Here is a 20650-nt window from a genome sequence, read left to right on the forward strand (position 1 = left end):
CAACTCTGGGACTTTTTAAATAAATATTATAATAAATATAATAATGAGTCGTAAATTACTTTGGTATTTTATTTAAATTATGAGAAAACTAAATATATGTATCGAAAAATATGAAAAATAAAATAAAATTTTGCAATAAAAAATTGATTAATTATATAAAATTAATCAGTAATCATATTAATTGTGTTAAATATAATACATTAATCAGTAATCATATTAATTGTGTTAAACATTGTATTATACGAGGATTACGTAGCTAAAATTAGAAAATAGGTAAAAAGTTGTGTGAGACAGTCTCACGAATCATATTTTGTGAGACAGATCTCTTATTTGGATCATCCATGAAAAAATATTACTTTTTATACTAAGATTATTACTTTTATTGTGAATATTTGTAAGGTTGACATATCTCACAGATAAAGATTTATGAGATCGTCTCACAAAAAACCTACTCTAGAAAATATAACTAAAGTAACAATCATAATGAATTTTTAATATGATTGTCAAAATTAAAGTTAAAACAAAATTTTAGTGACTAACCAAATTTCCAACATAATTTATTTAGTCTCAAATTCAATTTTATTAATTCATATATCTAATTTTTTAAATCTATTTTACCAGATAATTTAAACTATTTCAATTTTAATTCTTTCATAAAATATCTGTTAAAAAGAGTGTGCAAATAAAATGAATGTTTTTATGTTCAATTTTTAAAATTTAATTTTTGTTAAAAAAAATTATTATATCAAAACATACTATTTTTTCTAAACCATGTTTCCATAAAACTAATCTGAAAAATATTATACTTTAACAAAATGTATTATGATTTAATATATTATTCATTTTAATAATTATAACAGTGAGTTGTAAATTTATTAGATAATACGAAGAATATTATATTTATCAAAACATAGAAAAAAATAAAAGACCAATTTGAATTCGATTTTAAGATGTAATTTAAGTTATTTTATCTGAAATTTATGATATGTGAATAATCCAATATGTGAATAATCATGAAGATGAACAAACCATTCCATGGCCAGATGATGGGGGCGTAGATGGAAGTTTAGTGCAAGACGAAGGTGTAATCCAAATCAAATAACTCCATATACAAATAATGATGAACAAACGAGGCACGATTTCTTTGTGGATAGCTATCATGATGAGGATTGTAAGGCTCTATAATTAATTATGCGATAATTTGACATAATTAGAATAATTATTGAGTTAATTAATTAATATAATTATTTATATCAAATAAATTCAAGAAATATTTTTAAAATATGTATTTTGGATGTCAAAGATTTGAATGATATAAAATACATATTGAGTTAAAATAATGTATGAGAGCAAAATAAATGATAACCAAAATAAATTGGCATACGTTACTATTATTACTAACTAAGTATAATATACACATATACTGATATACATATGTACACCCATTTCTCATTCCAGGTGAAGAACAAGAAAACCCATCTCCAACCTCTTTTTTCCTGTCATCACTGTAGTAGCAACCGAGAATCGCCATACTTCTTCGGCTAATGTCAAAACTCAACATTCTTGAAGGATTTTGTTCCCCACATCTGTAGCTTCGATTTGAGCCATGATTGTTGTTTTCATGCTCGTTTCTGTCTAGATAGAGCTCTGTTCGTGAATTATTTTATGCTAAATTTTCCACCTTTTTCCTTAGGCGATTTGCTTCGATTTCTTGGTTTTTTTCGTGGTTTTTGATAAGGATTTGAAGCTTAATATGTTGGTTTTTCCGTGTTTTATATATATATATATATATATATATATATATATATATGTGTGTGTGTGTGTGTGTGTGTGTGTGTGTGTGTGTGTGTGTGTATGTATGTATATACCAAATATGAAATATTAATATGAAAATAGTTAGCAAAATGATCTTGGTATATTTTCTTTTAAAAAAAAACTATTGTTCCTAGCGTATTTAAAATAGGTGAGTTATTTTTCGAAAAAAAAGTTTAACCAATATCATTTTTCAAATTTTATATATTATTTAAATTAATATGTAACCACACAAAAATCATTATTTAAAAAATTTAAAAAAAGAAATGGCTTGCACTCGTGGAGATACTAATGTCTGACGTGGGAGAATTAAAAATGAAGTGACTGATAACTTTACCTTTTATGTATCTGGTATAAAGAATTTGATATTATGGACATATTGAATCTTGTAATATTTTTTTTAAAAAAAATCAGAATATGCTTAAATCTCTATATATATTTATAAAAAAAAAAGTAAAATTAGAATTGGCTTGAATCTATATAAATCCTTGTAAAAAAAATGGGTTGGGCTACAGCCTAGGACGGGCCAAGCATAGGTTCGTCCTTGTCATCGGTAGTTTCCAGGTTCACATCTGAAATTTCCAGCTCAACATCTGCCATGATACATTGGACCTTATCGTCATCACTCTCACGAGAGGATGGCTCTGAAATGGACTGGTCTGGATTCGCCCCATTTTTTTGACTGCTTCTTACCATCTTTCTTTGGCCTGTTGCAATCTGAATCAAAATGATATTTTTTCCCCCCAGTTAAAACAAGCTTGATTATCATCAACTTGGTCATTTTTACGATAATAATTAAATTTAGATTGATTTTTTTTCATGAATTTGCCAAATTTCTTTAACAAATAAAGACATGGAATCATTGCTTATCTAGTCGGAAAATTTTCTACTAGATGCTTCTTCATTTGCGGTTAGAGTTGGGGCGGCTAGAGCTTTGGTTGGTTGTGAAGTGGATGGTTTCTCTTCTATCCAGATCCCTAGCTCAAACTCATATGTTTTGAGGTCAGCATATAGATCTTGCAACTCAAGTTTGTTGAGATATTTGGACTCTCTCATAGTCACCGTCTTCAGTCTTCACGTCTCATTATCTGGACAGTGCTTTCATAACCTTCAGTGCAATCTCACGATTAGAGTATTCTTTACCAAGAGAAGCAAGTTAAATAATGATACTACTGAATCGTTCATCGAACTCATTATGAGTCTCCTCGGGCTTCATCTTGGCGTTTTCGAACTTTTGGATTGCAAACAGTTAACTTGTTTTTCTTGGTTTGATAATTGACCTCGTAGAGTGGGGTCAACTTCTCCCGTATCTCTTTGGCTGTTGTACAAGTCTTGATCTTACTGAACATGTTATTGTCTAGAGTTTTGTATAAGATGTTCTTTGCCACTTTGTCAAGGTTTGCTCTCTTCTTGTCATCAGTCATCCACTTTGACCAGTGTTTCTCGATCATTTGTAGAGCATCATCATATATTGCAACTGTTATATTGAATTTAAGTATCTTCATTGGACCATCAGTGATGGCATGCCACATGTCATCATCCTGAGTAGCTAGATATGTCTGCATATATATTTTTCAATTATCATAATCTTCTATAGAAAAAATTAGAATTTTGTTAAACGATGCCATTTAAAAATATAGTTATCAAAGTTCAAGAAAAAACCTGCTCTGATACCACATGTTGGGATAAGGTTGGATTTTAGAAGGGGTGAATAAACTCTTGTAAAATTTTCCTTGTTTTTGAACTGTTCTTGACATTTTTCAGGCAGTTATGAAATATTTTTAAACGACTAGATTGCTGGACCACTAAAGAGTATAAGTGCGAAGACGATCCAACTTGATTAGTGATGTAACAGTTTAACAATAAACAACTTGAAATGAGATTTGTGGGAATGTTAGTGTCTAATGTAATAATAAAAGTATTTTTATGGATGTTTGAAGATAAAACTTCTATGTCACCCTTTCTTCCACTTAGTAAAATTTTCACTGAAATACTTTGGTTTTACGTTGTCTTGTAACAACTCACTTCAATTAGGATTATCACTACTTAATTGAAACTCTTAGAGATGACTTTAGACTTCAGGATATTTAAGAACCCTTGGTTAATCAGACAACAAATATAAAAGCCAACGGTCAGACTTGACGGCTTGAGTTGTTGGTGAGACACAAGTTGATCCTTGATGATCTGATATGATTCTGATAAGCGTGTTATAGGTTGATCAAATTTTAAGTATTTCTTTTAGGAGTGCTTAGAAATCTTGATAATGCAGATTGAAAGATGAGCGAGAGTTGTATATTTGGTACTTCTTGAAGCTGAATCTGCATCTATAAATAGTTGAAAGCTTCCAATGGTCGGATAAAAATTTTCAACGATCACTTATACTAGTTCCCGACAGAATGAACTTGTCTCTGTTAGGCAAAGTATGTATCATTAAATTCTCATTTATAGAATGGATACTCTTCTGTATGCTATAACTGATAGTGTTTAGAACAATTGGAAGTAAAGTATCCACTTTCACTATAAGAAAAAAAGGCGAGACAACGATTTTTAACCGTTGTCGTAGGTCAAAAAAACTGTTGTTAAAGCCCCTGTGGTTAAATGGTGGGCTCAAAGACAACGGTGAAAAACCGTTGTCGCAGACATCAAAGACGACGGTGAAAAACCGTTGTCGTAGGTCTTGTAAAACCGTTGTTAAAAGCCCTGTGGTTAAAGAGTGTGCTCAAAGACAACGGTGAAAAACCGTTGTCGCAGACATCTAAAGACGACGGTGAAAAACCGTGGTCGTAGCATTGAAAAATCGTTGTTAAAAAAACGTTGAGACGGTTCTTCTAAACAAAACAGTCGCTATTAGCGACGGGTTTCTGCATTCTGTCGCAATTTAGCGATGGGTTTTATTAAGCTGTCCGTCGCTACTTAGCGACGGTAGCGACGGTTTGTCTTATGATTTCCGTCGCTATTGTTTTTCGTAAAATAAAAAAAAATTTAGGGTTTGTTGAAAAATATATTTAAAATGCGTGTATTGAATATTTGAATGTTGAAAATAAGAGTTGTAAATATTGAAAATTAGTTTGTGATGATGTAGGTAATGATGTATTTTATTTTTGGATTATTTGTAAAGATTTCCTAAAAATAGATCTCTCATTTATGAAGAAAATCACAATTGAGTAGAGAGAAAAATATTATAAAGTGTGTAGTTTGCTAAATTTTGAGAGTTTGAGATTTTTACCTTTTAACATAAATTTTTACTTTTTCACAACACGTTTTCAGCACGAAGCTCTAAAAGTCCTCCATCCTTTTCCAAGCTCCAGACAGAAGAAAAAAGTAACAAAATTAATAATATTTATTTTACTGTTATTTATTTATTGTGTATATATTTAATATAATATAATATTATTATTAATAATAAAAATAAATTTTTCAAAAACTTGTTATAAATCCTGGGAGGATGTTAAGACGACATCCCACACTCCCTGTAAGAGATACGACAAGTATAAAAGCCTGTAAGGTTTTTAAACAAAATAAATTATAACACTTCATTATAATAATGTGATATGATATACATAATTTTTTAACATGTCTAATATTATATACATCATATTATTACCGTAAAATTATACAAATACATACATTATTTTTTTGTACACCAACGGTCATAAACGGTAACAAAACGGCTAGTTTTTGCCCTATAAATATGATCTCACAAACTCTTTCAATCACTCCAACTTTCTCTTCTTCTCTAAAAATTATTCTTCATTAAAATTTTCGAAGAAAAAGAAGATGGCTTTCTCAAGGTTATTTTTAATTATTTTGGTTATCATACTCACGAGTCTTTTATTTATCGGAGAATATCCTCCTCGTGTGTTTTCTTTATTTTTACAAATGCTTGTACTTGTTGTTTATCCATTACTTTGTATTGCAATATTCATTAACTAATAAAATGCATCGTAATTTTTTTTAGTACCACCATGTCAAATTTAACAAAGCTCGAATTTGTTGCGCTCGACATCACGGGGGAAAATTATATGCCATGGACTCTCGATGTAGAAATGCATCTTGAGTCATTGGGTCTAAGTGAGACCATAAAAGAAAATGGCATATCGACATCACAAGAAAAAGAAAAAGCCATTATATTTTTGCGTCGACATCTCGACGAGGGATTGAAATGTGAATATTTAATTGAAAAAGATCTCATGGCTTTATGGAAATGATTGAAAGAAAGATTTGAACATATAAGGGAAGTTATACTTCCGACCGCCCGTGATGAATGAAATATGTTAAGATTCCAAGATTTTAAGAAAGTCAGTGATTACAATTCAGTGATGTATCGAATAATCTCGCAGCTAAAATTTTGTGAACATGAGGTCACAGAATCGGAAATGCTTGAAAAACATTTTCCACGTTTCATGCATCAAATATTACTCTACAGCAACAATATAGAGTACGTGGATTTGCGAGATATTCTGAACTCATCGCCTGTCTTCTTGTGGCGGAAAAAAACAACGAGCTATTAATGAGAAATCATCAGTCCCGACCCACTGGATCAACAGCATTTCCAGAAGTAAATGCTGTAAGTAAAAATGAATTTAAACCTCGAAACCAAAATCAAATTCAAAGACAAGATTTTGGTCGAGGTCGAGGTCGTGGACGTGGACGTAGAATTGGCCGTGGTCGTGGTCGAGGCCGTGGTTTTGAAAACAATAGAGATAGTTATTTTCATAACTCATCTCAAAAGAGCGTCCCAAACCATCCACAGAAAAGACATCATGAGAATACAAGTGTTAATGAGAATCACTCAAAAAGATATGAAAGTTCTTGTTTCAGATGTGGTACTCCAGGACATTGGTCCCATATTTGTCGAGCCCCTGAGCATCTTTGCAAACTTTATAAAAAATCATTAAAGGGAATGAAAAGGAGACCAACTTCAATGAACGCAGTGACCGTTTGAGTGATTCAACTCATTTTGATGCTGGTGATTTTATGAATGATTTTTCTGGAAATGATCAATATGTTGATGTGATAGAAATGAACAATATTGATGCTGCAGATTTTCTAAATGATTTCTCTGAAAATGAACAATATAGTGGTAGAATATAAATGTACAATAATTTATTTTTCATGTATTCATATAATAATGTTTTATTGTATAATTATGATATGTGTTATATTTAAATATATATATTGGCAGTAATTTTATTTCATTGCATATTTTTATATGAAAGAGTTTGAGTGCCCATCTCAAGGAGTAAAGGATGGAAAACAGAGTGTAAATAATAATAGGCGTTGTATCAGAAATTAGAAACAAGAACCAAATGTAAGGCGAGATTAAGAATTCGAAGGAAAAAAATGAAATTCAGAGAGTAGCGATTTTTTGAAATTGAATATAATAATGAAATTATTGATGAAAGCCAAAGATATTTGCTAAGATTAGCTCGTAAAATTTCATATGCTCAGGGTGAAACTTTAAGAGCAATGTCAGAGGCTGGGATAAAATCTTTTAGTGTATTGTCATATATGAAAAAACAATCACATGGAGTGGAGAATTTAAGCTTTATTCGAAAAGATGCTTAATAATTATTTGAAATGTGACACAAAGGGGCATTCAAGAGTTGAAAATGGTGATTCTTTTGAGTTGATGCGGTATTTCAAAACCAAGTCAAAATGATGAAAATTTATTTTACTGGGATATTCAAATGGATGGAAATGGTCGTTTGTCTAATTTTTTCTATAGAGACAGTCAAGCGAGAGTTGATTATGAGTACTTCGGTGACGTGATTTCTTTTGATACGACTTATCAGACTAATAAGTATAATTTGATATGTGCTCCATTTGTTGGCATAAATAATCATAGAGATAATGTGATGTTTGGGTTAGCTTTTATATATCTGATGAGACAGAGACTTCGTTTCTATGTTATTCAAAACATTAATTCTTGAATCCATGGGAGGACAACAACCAGAAACGCTTTTTACTGATCAATGTCAGGCAATGATGAATGCTATTGAATCATTGTTTCCCTGTTCACAACATTAACTTTGCCAATGACACATTTCAAAAAATGCTCCATCACATTTAGGTAGTATGAGCCTCAATCCTTCATTTAAAGGAATGTTCACAAAATGTATGCAATTTTGTGATTCTAAAGAAGAATTTAATATAGTGTGGGCAAAAATGAATAATGACTTTTGTCTTCAAGACCATCCATGGCTCAAGGGAATGCACAAATTAAGGTTCAAATGATCAACGTCATTCAATACGGGCAATTTTTGTGTGGGTCTTAAAGCTACTTCTAGAAGTGAGTCTACGTATTTTGTTTCGAAAGACAGGGGAAAGAAAACTTTTAATTTATTTGAGTTTGTGAAAAAAGTCTGAAACAATTCAGAAACGGTGGCAGATGAATGAAAATAAAGAGGACTATAGATGCCAACATAAAATTCCTTCAATTGTGGTGAAAAATCAGTCATTGTGCAATATGCTGCATTTTGTTTACACACTTGAAATTCACAAAATATTTGAAAAGGAGTTGGTGAATTCTTTGAACATTGAGTTTGATTCCTTGCCTGCAGTATCTGACAATCCGTTGAAGTTTGATATAAGATCTCTTGGACAATCAGAACAAATTCGAAATGTTACGTTTGATGTGGTAAATAACGAGATCGAATGCACTTGTCATTATTTTGAAATGGCAGGAATCTTGTGTAGACACATATTGTTTGTTTTAAACTTTATGAAAGTGCATGAAATACCATCAAAAAACATAAAAATGAGATGGAAAAAAGTGCTAACAAATAGGAATCAGTATAGTGAAAAATCTAATGGGAATGTGAGCAAGAGTCTGATGTTGTGTACAAGAATCAAATGATGAGGCTTCGTTATGATCTTCTCACCAAAAGTTTGGTTCACACTGATATGAAAAAATTGATAAGAAGAAGTCTTCAGGCTTTTCCATAGAGGTAAATGAGATGCTTGAAAACTTGGACTTAAATGATGCGATTGTTGTTGGTGAAGATGATCGTGACATGGATCGAATAGTTGTGTGTGATCCCTCTTTTGTTAAATCAAATAAAGTTTTAAGGGGAAGTTGGTGAAAAATCCCCAATGAAAACATTTCTTTGGCTTCATTCTCTACCCACAAAATTATGGTACTATGTCATACAAAATGTGGTACACTTCATGTAGAAATGTGGTACACTTCATGTGGAAATGTGGTACTAAAAAAGTACCTAGGAACTGAACACAAAAAAAAAATGACGGCTGGGGACTGAACCCAAATTTCCCGAAGTTAATTAATAACTCTTCTATGATTTTATCACAAAAAAATAGAATAATAAATGAAACTTTTAAATCTGAACGTAAAATTTTTACCATCAACTAAAAATTTCATACAATTAGTTTTAAAATTTTTAATAATAATAATAATAATAATTTAAATTTTAAAGTAAGAAAAAATTAATGGGGTGAGAGAATTTTCCCCTTAAACATCGCACCGCCGCCTGAAAAAACTGTTGGCTGAGGAGCTTTACAACCCTTCAACAGCTCGTTTTGCTCACAAAAGGAGAAAAAGACTTGAAAACCTTTCATTTTGGAACTATTAATCCTTTCTCAGAGTTGGGTTACTGGCAGGCGCGTCTTTACCGGCCGGACTCATACTGCCGGCGAATAATATGCCGGAGGAAAGATCCGATGAAGATCCTAGCAGTGAAGAAAGCGAGCTGGAATCATCTGATAAAGAAGAATGTGATCCAGCCTATTCTATTGTTGAAATGAAAAGATCGCGAAAGGAGGCCTTGCTTGAATTTCGATGCAGGGTGGAGGATGCAATTCGTGGAAACTATCTGTTTGGGCTGAAAAGGGGGATTTTTCTCTCCCAAGAAGATGCCAAGAAAGGAGATTTGAAGGACATTAAGCTTTGGGGTGTCCCTTTATTGCCTAGTGAAAATCACGAGGGGATAAATATCATTCTGATGAAATTTTTGAAAGCAAAGAATTACAAGGTGCACGAGGCATTTACTTTACTGCGCAGGACCCTGAAATGGCGTATAGATTTTAATGCAGATAAAATTCTGGAAGAGAATTTAAGGCCTGAGCCTGATTATTTGTGGTTCAGCAATGGTATGGATAAAGAAGGCCGCCCTTTGTGTTACAATGTGTTGGGCAAGAAATCAAAGAAGAAATTCTCGAGCAATGGTGAGAGATTCAAAGCTTTCTTGAGGTGGAGGGTTCAGTGCGTTGAAAGAGGGATTGCGAATCTCCAATTTAGGCCTGGTGGAGAGGATTCGATTATTCAGATTATTGATTTGAAGAATGCTCCTGGAACTGCAGTCAAGGAGGTCATGCTGATTTGCAAGAAAATGATGGCCCTGCTTCATGATCATTATCCTGGAATGGTCTACAAAAATGTAAGATAAAAAAAGGGACCCGATTGACAAATCAATTCATTTGAGTATATGTGTTATTAGTTTGAAAAATGAAGTTATTGTTCTTGAGATTCCATGGATGCAGTTAATCATAAATGTTCCAGCTTGGTTTATGGCTCTACATGCTCTAAACTTACGGCTCATCTCACAACGAAGCAAGAACAAGTTTGTTTTTGTGAAGCCATCAAAAGTTACAGAAACCCTTCTCAAGTAAATATTTTTTTTATGTCTATGTGAATTTCTAGGTTATGAATCTTGATTATCTATTTTAATGACAAAGTTTGATGCATTTGAATTGGTCTGAAATGTAGATATGCCACCCCAGAAAACATAGTAGTTGAATATGGTGGCCTGAAAAGAGAGAATGACACTGAATTCTCCACAAATGATAAAGTTCTTGAACAAAATATCAGAGCAAATACGACCGACCAAATTCAGATACCAATCAATGAGGTATGCCCCTGGTTGTCACTAGGAATTGTTATAAAATCAGACACCAAAATCAGATTTCGAATGTCACAGCTGCAGACACATAGTTTTCTTATGTTATGAATTCATAGGATAGCATTCTCTGTTTTGAAAAGAAAAACTGTATTGTGATCTGTTGAGCTTCCTCCCGTGTTTCTAACTTCTGACTCTGCTGCTACGACAAGGTCGAAGTTACGGTGACATGGGATGTCACGGTCGTCGGATATGATGTGACCTACAAAGAGGAATTCATACCAGAAGATGATTGTTCATACATGATCTTGCTTCAAAAGGAGAAGAAAATGGGGGCGACTGTGAGAAATTCTTTTCACATTAGAGAGCCTGGGAAAATAGTGATAACTATAGTTAATGGTTCATTCACAAAAAAGAAGGTGTTCTATAGGTACAAGAGCAAGCCTAGTGTGCCTATGTATATGTTCCTTAAGTGAGAGTTTCTTTCTTTTAATGATATCAGTCGAACTTTAGCCCCATTTGTTGTCTGAAATGCTCTTGTTACTGAGCTCTTATTTCTCCATCTGTATGAATAATGGAACTTTTCGATATAATGTTTATTTTGGCTGTCATCTTTCGGGCTGATGAGTTCACATTAGGGAGTTCTTAGCGATTTTCGTTCCAAGAAATTAAGGAGGTTTTAAATACGAGCATGCTACAACCATAATCAATCATGTATGTGAATCTATCTATACCCACAAGTATTGCGTTGAATGTTAACAGAAACTTAACAAAACCTTAAAACTCAAATCGATTTGCCTGGATTGTTAGCTCGATTCAAAGCTCAAAAAGGCAGATACCTCGATATAATCGAGCCGGAGTTCTCCAAAACCGAGCGTTAGAGACATGGCTGCGGATCAATTCTATTTTTTTACACTAGAATTATTTTAATACTCGAATATGATAAAATCCATCAGGAGTAAACAATTGCAAAACAAACTTTAATATTCTCACAAATAGAAGACTAAATTGATTTATTATAAACAATTGCGTATTGCTTTAGTACACACTAGCTAGGAAGGGGAGAGGTTCTTTTCATTTGGCCTATGTTGTCATCTTTTGGGTGGTGCTAGGTGTTAGCATAAATAATGTGAGAAATCGTGGTAATTAGCTCAATTAGAGGAGAAAGAAAATGGAAATTATTCATATGAATGAAATTAATTAGTCTGACACGATCCTTCGGTATAGGATTTACAAAAATTCGTGTATGCATGTTGTTTGTTGGTGATATCTTGAAATCTTCGATAATGATAAAATGAATCTTGTAGCAAAATTGGATGAGTTAAGGTGAGATGTTGGACACTCTCTACTTAATAATAATTTTGTCTCCTTTTAGTGTTTCAGTTTATGGCAATTCTTCTTCAAGATACCACAAATTCCTCTTACAATAACAACACTGTAAATTGTAAGAACAATAGCCAGAAAAATAAAGTGTACTCTCTTTCAAAATAAGAAAGTAGATGAGAAGGCCAAATGAATAAAATGTATGCAGAAAATCCGATGATAAAAAATATTTTATTGTTATCTTTGATAATGTATTTATAGATCTAAATCATTAGGGGCATTTGTTTCATCTAAGAGGCGTCTCTTCATCGAAAAGTCTAATGAAAAAGTCAAGGGACACCATTTAGATACAATATAATATTAAAACTTGCAACTTTCAATCAATCGACTAAGCGCATTCCTCACAGCCCTGGAAATTCTAGGGTACTGAGGCAGGAGGTTCCTAGGCTTCTCTCCCACGACCCCGGAATAATTCAGGGCATTGGGGAGGAGCCTAGGCGCCTCTTCTGGGACTTGGATTGATCCAAGCAACACTTAGGCGCCCCTTAAGTGCTTTAGCTCCTCCCTTGGCGCCCAAACAATCTTTTGAGCTTTTCTTTGCTTAATTTCGATTCATTAAACCTTAAAATATATTCCAACAATCTCCCACAAGAATGAAATTAATGTATGAATACACGTGATGTCGAAAGAGAGTATACACAGAAAATATTGCATCAAGATAGGTGATTTTTGGCATTGAACCTTCCTTATAATACTATCGAATTTACAGGGTCATGAAGTCAACTTGATATCTTAAACTTCTTGTCTGTTTATGTAAAATCATACATAAGCACCTACAAGATAACTTTCCAACCATTTTCATTTAGTTCTTTACTGGTTGTGTCTGTTTTGGCCATGAAGCACTTCTTGGTTTCATAAGTGTTTCGTTGAGGTGGCTCGTCCTCACACTAACATTGGCGACCTCTTTTTAAGAATATCCTACCATACTCTTCATTTGCAAGCTAAGGAACCATTAAAAGTCTAATACATAACCTCACTGCATTGGTAGGCATCAACACTTAGGACAGAATGAGAAGGGAAGAATTCCCGAGTGTTAGCTTAAGTTTTCATAATTTATTTTTCTCACTGAACCAAGATCTTGAGATCTCTAATCAACAATGTTGGGTTTTCACTATGAAAACTTTATTTTGTATGTTTTAAACCATTTCCCTAGACAAATTATACATTTGATCTCTATTTAATGCTTTTGGAAGTGGATCCGTCTAGTTATCTTTTGATTTAACATAATCAATAGAGATAATTCCATTTGAGATGAATTATCACACTTGGTTATGTTTTCAACGAATATGTCGAGACTTATCATTTTACATATTGTTTCATGTCCTTGCAATTTACGATTAACTGTCGTAATGTAGCAATATTGCAGGCACCGGTTTTGTCCAACATGGAATATCCTCTAGAAAGTTATGAAGCCACTCTGCCTCTTCCTCAGCTTTATCGAGGGCTATGAATTCAGATTCCGTTGTCGATCTCGCGATGCAAGTTTGTTTGGATGACTTCCAAGAAACTATGCCACAACCAATGCTATATACATAGACACTAGTAGATTTCAAATATTTGGTGTCAGAAATCAAGTTAGCATCACTATATCCTTCTAGCACCACATGATATTTCATATAATGCAAACCATATTCCAAGGCGTGTCTTATATCTAAGCACCCATGTCAAAGCCTTCCAATGAGCATCACTAGAATTACTCGTGAATTGACTCAATTTATTTATCGAACAAGCGATATCCAGTCGAGTACAGTTAGACCTAAATGGACTCTTACGTCCATTGGCGTATTTACCGAAGATGAGTCATAAGAATTAAACTTTCTCAAGACACTTCAACATAATGAGATTAGGATAAGTAGATTTCTTCTGGAGTTCTAGAGATTTTAATCTCTATAATAATATCAACAATACTCATATAGTTCATATCAAAATATTTTGTTAAATTTTGTTCATTGCCTTGATCATATCTTGATTGTTTCCTATTATAAGCATTTGATCTACATACAAACACTCTATTACATTATATTCTCAAGTGTCTTTAATGTAGACACATTTGTCACACTCATTAATTTTAAAAATATCTGACAACATCAATTTGTCAAATTTCTGATGCCACTATTTAAGCGCTTGTTTAAGACCATACAGAGACTTCATGAGTAAGCAAACTTTCTTTTCTTGACCTTGAACTATATAGATTTTGAGTTGTTACATATGTATTTATTCTTCAAGTTGTCCAATATGGCCTTGTACTTTTCTACTAAACCATATGTTTTATACTTTCTTTTCACGATCCATCTTAATGCCTCAGTACTTGCTATAAGATCTACTAGTTCCCAAGTATGGTTGTGCATAATGAAGTCCATGTCGTATTGATAGCTTCTTTCTAGTATGGTGCTTCAAGGCTAGACAATGTATCTTGTAAGGTTTTTATTTTATTTTCCAATATAAAATTGTGGGAATATGGACCTAAAGACTACAAAGATCTAGCTTTTTTACTTTGTCAAGGTTTCTTTTCTTTTGAAGGACCATTGTCTGTTCTAGCATCCTTATTGTGTGTAGGTTCATTAATATTTGCATATCTGTCATTCATCATTTCTCTTTTCTTTTTCTAGAGTTTTCTAGAATGATTTATGTCCTTTTCACAACTCATGGCTTTTCGTTATTTTTCTTATGGGGAATCTTGTTTAGACTTTAATTAGCTGACAATATCGACGATTCCATTAGATTGAAGTGGGTATGGTGCAGTAGTTTGATCTATAATGCCCAATGTGGAAAAAACTCATCAAATGCTGCTCCATATTCTGCTCCTCTACGCTGCGAATACTTTTAATTCGTTTTCTAAGTTGATTCTCAAGTGCTTCATCTTTACTTCTTAAAAGATATACATATAAAAATGTCTCATACAATCGTCTGTAAATGTTATGAAATAATTTTTCCTCCTCTAATTTGCACAAAATTAAAATCACAAATATCTGAGTGACTTAATTCTAGAGGATTTGTACAAAATTCAACTGAATGGAAAGACATTTTGGTCATTTTTTGCTTCAACTCATATTTCACATTTGTGTGTGTGATCAATATTATATTTAGGCAACAATTCCAAATTCATTCAATTTCGCAGATTATTAAAATTTCTGTATCCTAAACGAACATTCTATAAATTAGAACACTCAAGTAAGTATTAATAAATTTTAGTATTATTGCCAACATATATCTCGCAACGAATCGCTAATACATTCATTTTGAAGAGGCATCCAGATACCTCTTTCCTAAAAAATATCCATTCTTGGTCAATACAAGTTTATTAGACTCAAATACAAGCCCAGAACCATATTTGACCAACAACAACATGACACAAGGTTCTTTCTAATGTCGGGAACATGAAGTACATTAACAAGAGTTACTTCTATCCCTGATATCATCTTCAAGACAATATTTCCAAGTCTCACTAGCTCCGATGTAGCAGACTTTCCCATGTAGAGCTTTCTTCCAAAAACTAGAGTGTATGTGGAGAACATCTTTTTATCAGAGCATATGTGAAAGGGTTACACCCGTATCACACACCAATCGTTTGGGTTATCCACCAAGTTTGTTTAAGAAACAAGAGCAGATAAGTCAAATTCAAAAAAATCAAATTGTATCGATTTTTCTTGAACCATATCAGTTTGCTCTTTCCCTTTCTTTAGCTTCCTACAATCCTTAGCCACGTGGTTTGGTTTTTCACAGTTGTAACAATTTTCTTTGAATTTCTTTTGATATTTTGATTTATTGTTTTTGTTTCCCATCAAACTTTCTCTTCTTTCTTTGGTTGTTAGATCCCACAATATTAACTTTCGCAACCATCTTACTTGTCTTGGCTTATGTATTGCTCTTGTTTTCCTTGATCTTCAATCTCACTATCAAGTCTTCGAGTTCGATCTCTTTTCTCTTTTACTTAAAATAGTTTTGGAACTCCTTCCACGGAGGAGGGAGTTTCTCAACCAGAGCGACAACCTGAAAAGGCTCGTTGAGACTCATTCGTTTCGCATGGTAATATTACTTGAAGTTTTTGCACTTGACTCACAACATATTCTGACTCTATCATTTTGAAATCTAGAAACTTTCCAACTATGAACTTCTTGAGCATCTTGTACCTCTTTTCGAACGTCTCTCATAGTTCCTTTGCAGTTTTGACTCGACAGTACACATTGTAGAGTGTCCATCCAGAATATAATTCCTACATAGAAAATCACTTTGGTTTCGCTTAGGCGCTCGATAGTCCCTACACCTATTTTATGAAAATGAGTCACAACTTTTAAATACTAATAATTTCACATGAATATAAAAATAAAAATCATTGATTTATCATCTGGGTCAAGGCCCAGATCCTCCTCCAAACGAGTGATTTGTATCCCACCTCTTGAATCAATAAATTTAACTAAAATGTAGTAATGACAGTAGGATCATTCTCACGAGTAGATATAATTTTAATTGTGCTAAAATAAAACAATAAAAAAATAATAGAAACATATGTTTTTTTTTTTTCAAATTGAATCATGACAAACAAATAAAATTAAATTATACCAAAAACTAATTATCATGCAAAAATTAACTTGATTAAATAAATTCAGAGAAAATTAACATTGATTTCGGTCGACTCAAACATTTGAATTTATTAACTAGATCGTCGGTACAAAAAATAGGAATTTATATTTTAAAATCCACCATTGAAATTTTAGTGCATATTATGCCTTATTATTAGTTAAATAGCAATTACGTCTCTAATTCAACCCTTATGATCAATTAAACAATCTGATGCAATAGATAAAAATTTAATTCAATGATAATATTAAAACTAAAAAGAATAATGAATTTAAACAAGACAAACACACGACATCGTGCATTGTTCTTAATTTCCTCTCGTTCGTGCATTACACGTTTTTATGAAGTTCGGATGCTAAAATCTTTATACGTCTCCGATCCTTTACTACTGTTTTCAGAAAGTATTCAATAAAAGATTTTGAATTTACAGTTTTTGTAAATACACACTTTAGTATGACTTATATACTTCGTGTTGAAACTCGTATTACCAACTACAAAAAAAATTTATGCTAGTATTTTAAACAGAAAGACTATTTTTTGTCGGTTGGAATGACTCACTCAAATGATAAATGAATAATCAGGTGGCCGTGAGTATGAATAAACAAAGATCAATGATCTCTGAAAATATCTGATCAAACTTCAAGTGTGTTCTTCGAATATATTCAACAAATCTTTTGGTAAATAGCAGATAAATAATCAAGTAACTGTGTAAAGTAAGTTTGATTAATTCTGAGATGGCTTTTTATTGATGATATCAAACATTCAAAATTGAATGGATATAAATCAATCGTACTATGGCCATAATTGAAATCATCAAGTTGTCGTGTGTCACTCGTCTTGGTCTAAAAGTAGTAACTTGAGAGGGAAAAGCTCCTACTTGCTTCTGACTAGCCACAAGATCCGGATGACTATGTTTCTGATTTTCCATAAGAAATTCTTTTCCCCATAACAGAAGCAAGAGATTATATAATTCTTGCTTTGACTTGAAAAGTATTCTGTAGGGAAAGAAGAAAATTTTGTATTTGCTCAACATGGCCCATGATTGTGGATTTAAAAAGATCCAAGCTAGTTTGGGAATCAGTATCACTGTACTGTGTGTCATTTATAAAAAATTCATCAAGAGACCTACCCATTGTCGCAAGATCTTCTACTTTGGATTCAACCGGAGAGATACCATCAGATTCAGGAGAGGCAACTGCATTTCTTGCAAATAGTTCTCGTGTTGCCTGAACGCGAGCAGCCCGAACTTTTATCATATCACTTTGATGAATAAATAGAGATTGTGGGTCAGCGGATGTGCTTTAATCAGTAGTATCAAGCATGGTTCGCCGGAACGGCCGTTATGCGGCCGGAACGGAACGGGAACGGGAACGGTGGCCACCGTTCCAAAGTTCCAGACCAAATCGTTTATTGTTTTGTAGCGGCGTTCTGCGACGTTTTATCGGCCGCATAACGGGAGAACGGAACCGGAACGGTGGCACGGAACGGGTTGGTGTGGAACAATGTGGATTTATCAATGTGGATTTATCAATTTCCCTACATTAGGATTGGAAGCTTGGAAAGAAACGTGTGTACTCTACTTTTATCCTTTGAAAGTTTAAGAAAATTTTCCAGCACAACTGATTTGAGATGTTGAACTCTGCAGATTTTACTTTGATTTCAGCATGATTTACGTAGGAGCAGGAATGATTTGCTCCCACATAGTAAATTTGTCCTTGCTATTCGGAGTTGTTCTTTCTTGGGAAGTCATGTGGCCGTTGATCAGTGAAAAGAAGGGAGATTGGTTCTCTCGAAATCTCAAGGAAAGCAGTATGAAGAGTCTCAATGGTTACAAAGTAAAGCACTCATTTGATTTATCAGGTTTCACTCACTTCTGATTAAAATTTAAATAATTGTGTCATGTTCATCTGCAGGTTTTCATATCTATCTCCCTTATTCTTGGGGACGGTCTTTACAATTTTATCAAGACATTGTTTGTTACAACTAAGAGCATTTACACTACATTTAATGTGGATCATCTTAAATCAGGTGAATCAGAACTTTTACTCACAACCCTTTCTTTTTTCCCCACCGCATAACGGGAGAACGGAACCGGTATGTTATAATTTTTAGTGTGTATTTCTTATTGTGTTATTATTGTAAAATAGTTTTGTATTGATATATTAATTTGTAATAACTTCATATATTTTATTTTTTAGTATGATGTAATTTATATTTACATTTTTTTTTTACCAATTTTTTGAATTTATTAATTTTTTTATACAACCGTTCCGCAACATAACATTGGAACTGGAACGGTAGTTGCCGTTCCAAGCACCGCAACCGTTCCGGCGAACCATGGTATCAAGTGCAGTGCCCATATTGGACTGAGGAACACCAGAAAACATAGCAATATTTGAATGGTGTTTTGGGTGTCCTCATCCAGTGCGAGATTGGTAATTGGCACCTCCTCAGTAGCAGGAACTTATTCAGTAGTAGGCAGAGGTGACACTGGAACGTTTGGCACATCAATGACTTCTGCTGCTAAAGTTTCTGAAGTGTTAGGAGCATCAGATCGTGGAGCTTAGGAGGGGATAGATATAACATCAGAACTTCAGTTGCATGGTGTTGTTGTAAGTCGGCCAATCCATTACATCATCAGTAGACAACAAACAATACATGCGCAATTGAATTTATCACATCATCAACTATTTATAGATAAAACAAAATCTTTGGTGGAGATAAGAGAGGAGGATTGATGAGGTAGAGAAAAATAGTGATCTATGATGGTGCTTGATTAATATAAAAATTGTATATTTATTAAATGTTTCGTATGATATTTTATTATAAAGTGTATTAAATATTTAAGTTTCACAAGTTTTATAACAATTTGTATAAAAAAAATATGTGTTGTATAATTTTATTATTTTTAGAAGTTTAGTAAATCAAGAATAACTTTGGTTACAAAATTGGGAATGAGATGATTCTTAAACTTTTATAAAGTTGATTTCAATGTCCACAATATTGATGAAATCTTGAGATAAAATTATTTTCACAATTGAGGTCAAATTGTGCAACAACTGAAAGTGATACCAATAGAATTACAGTTTTACCAAAGTTGAATATTTTGACTATACATTTCAAAATACTTGGTAAAAAAATATGTAAATTACCACAATTCAGAAAACTCAATTATGAATAATATTATTTTATGTGGAAGAATCAAATTCATAAGAAAGATTGTCAAAAATGGTGTACAAGATGCAATAAAAATTTGGGTCATTCATAAAGAAAAAAATCGCAACAATTATATCTACAAAAAAAAATATTTTTTTTTCTTTTGTCTTCACAAATCGGCCTATAAATAGGAGTGCATTGTGACGAAGAAAATCATTCTTTTTTCTATGAACTAAACTTTGAGTTCATATTTTTCCTCTTTATTTTCTCTAAATTTCTTCAATTAGATATAATTATCATGCTAAGTATATTCCAAGTTCTTTATTTCCATCATGAATAGCTAATCTTCCAAAGTCATGATGAAAAAAGGTGAAGCTCTTGGCATGATAATAAAGTAATATTACTAATTTTTATTTATTATTTATGTTATATTTAGTTTCTTTAATTTAAGCATTTTTATATACCCTACTTATCTATGAGAATTATTTTGATTTATTGATGCTATATGTTAGACCAAATTATTGTTACCACCTAAATATTTTTTTGGTATTAGCATAAATTTAAAATGGTTACCTTGGTTTATTATATATGAATATTATCATTATATTATATTCTTAGTACCATTTAAACATTAGTTTGATATTACCAACTATTTAAAGTGATTACCTTATTTTGGTGTTTACAAATATATAACTCAATAAATATTTGACAACATTTATATGTTTTGGTATGTATAATATACGAATAAGAAAATTATATGTAATAAAATTATAAATAATGATTATTTAATTTATTGGAACTATTCTATCAAGCGGATTCCAATTATGTTTATTTATTCTAACTTTATTAAATACCAAAAGTGAGTC

General features: G+C 32.5%; 1 protein-coding gene and 1 long non-coding RNA gene across 2 annotated transcripts; both read left to right on the forward strand.

Annotated features, from left to right (window-relative positions):
- Nucleotides 1-9276: 9276 nt before the first annotated feature.
- LOC140831281 (patellin-4-like) lies at nt 9277-11260 on the forward strand. Its single transcript, XM_073195076.1, has 4 exons — nt 9277-10208; nt 10312-10436; nt 10538-10679; nt 10880-11260. Exons 1-4 carry the CDS (start codon nt 9474-9476, stop codon nt 11141-11143), a joined length of 1266 nt encoding a protein of 421 aa, XP_073051177.1. The 5' UTR covers nt 9277-9473; the 3' UTR covers nt 11144-11260.
- A 6459-nt stretch (nt 11261-17719) lies between these two features.
- LOC140812532 (uncharacterized) lies at nt 17720-19397 on the forward strand. The gene is made up of 3 exons (XR_012113686.1): nt 17720-18195; nt 18274-18463; nt 18542-19397. It is a non-coding gene; the product is annotated as an uncharacterized lncRNA (long non-coding RNA).
- Nucleotides 19398-20650: the final 1253 nt, after the last annotated feature.

Source organism: Primulina eburnea, chromosome 1, assembly GCF_022965805.1.
Source record: "Primulina eburnea isolate SZY01 chromosome 1, ASM2296580v1, whole genome shotgun sequence".
Classification (NCBI taxonomy): domain Eukaryota; kingdom Viridiplantae; phylum Streptophyta; class Magnoliopsida; order Lamiales; family Gesneriaceae; genus Primulina; species Primulina eburnea.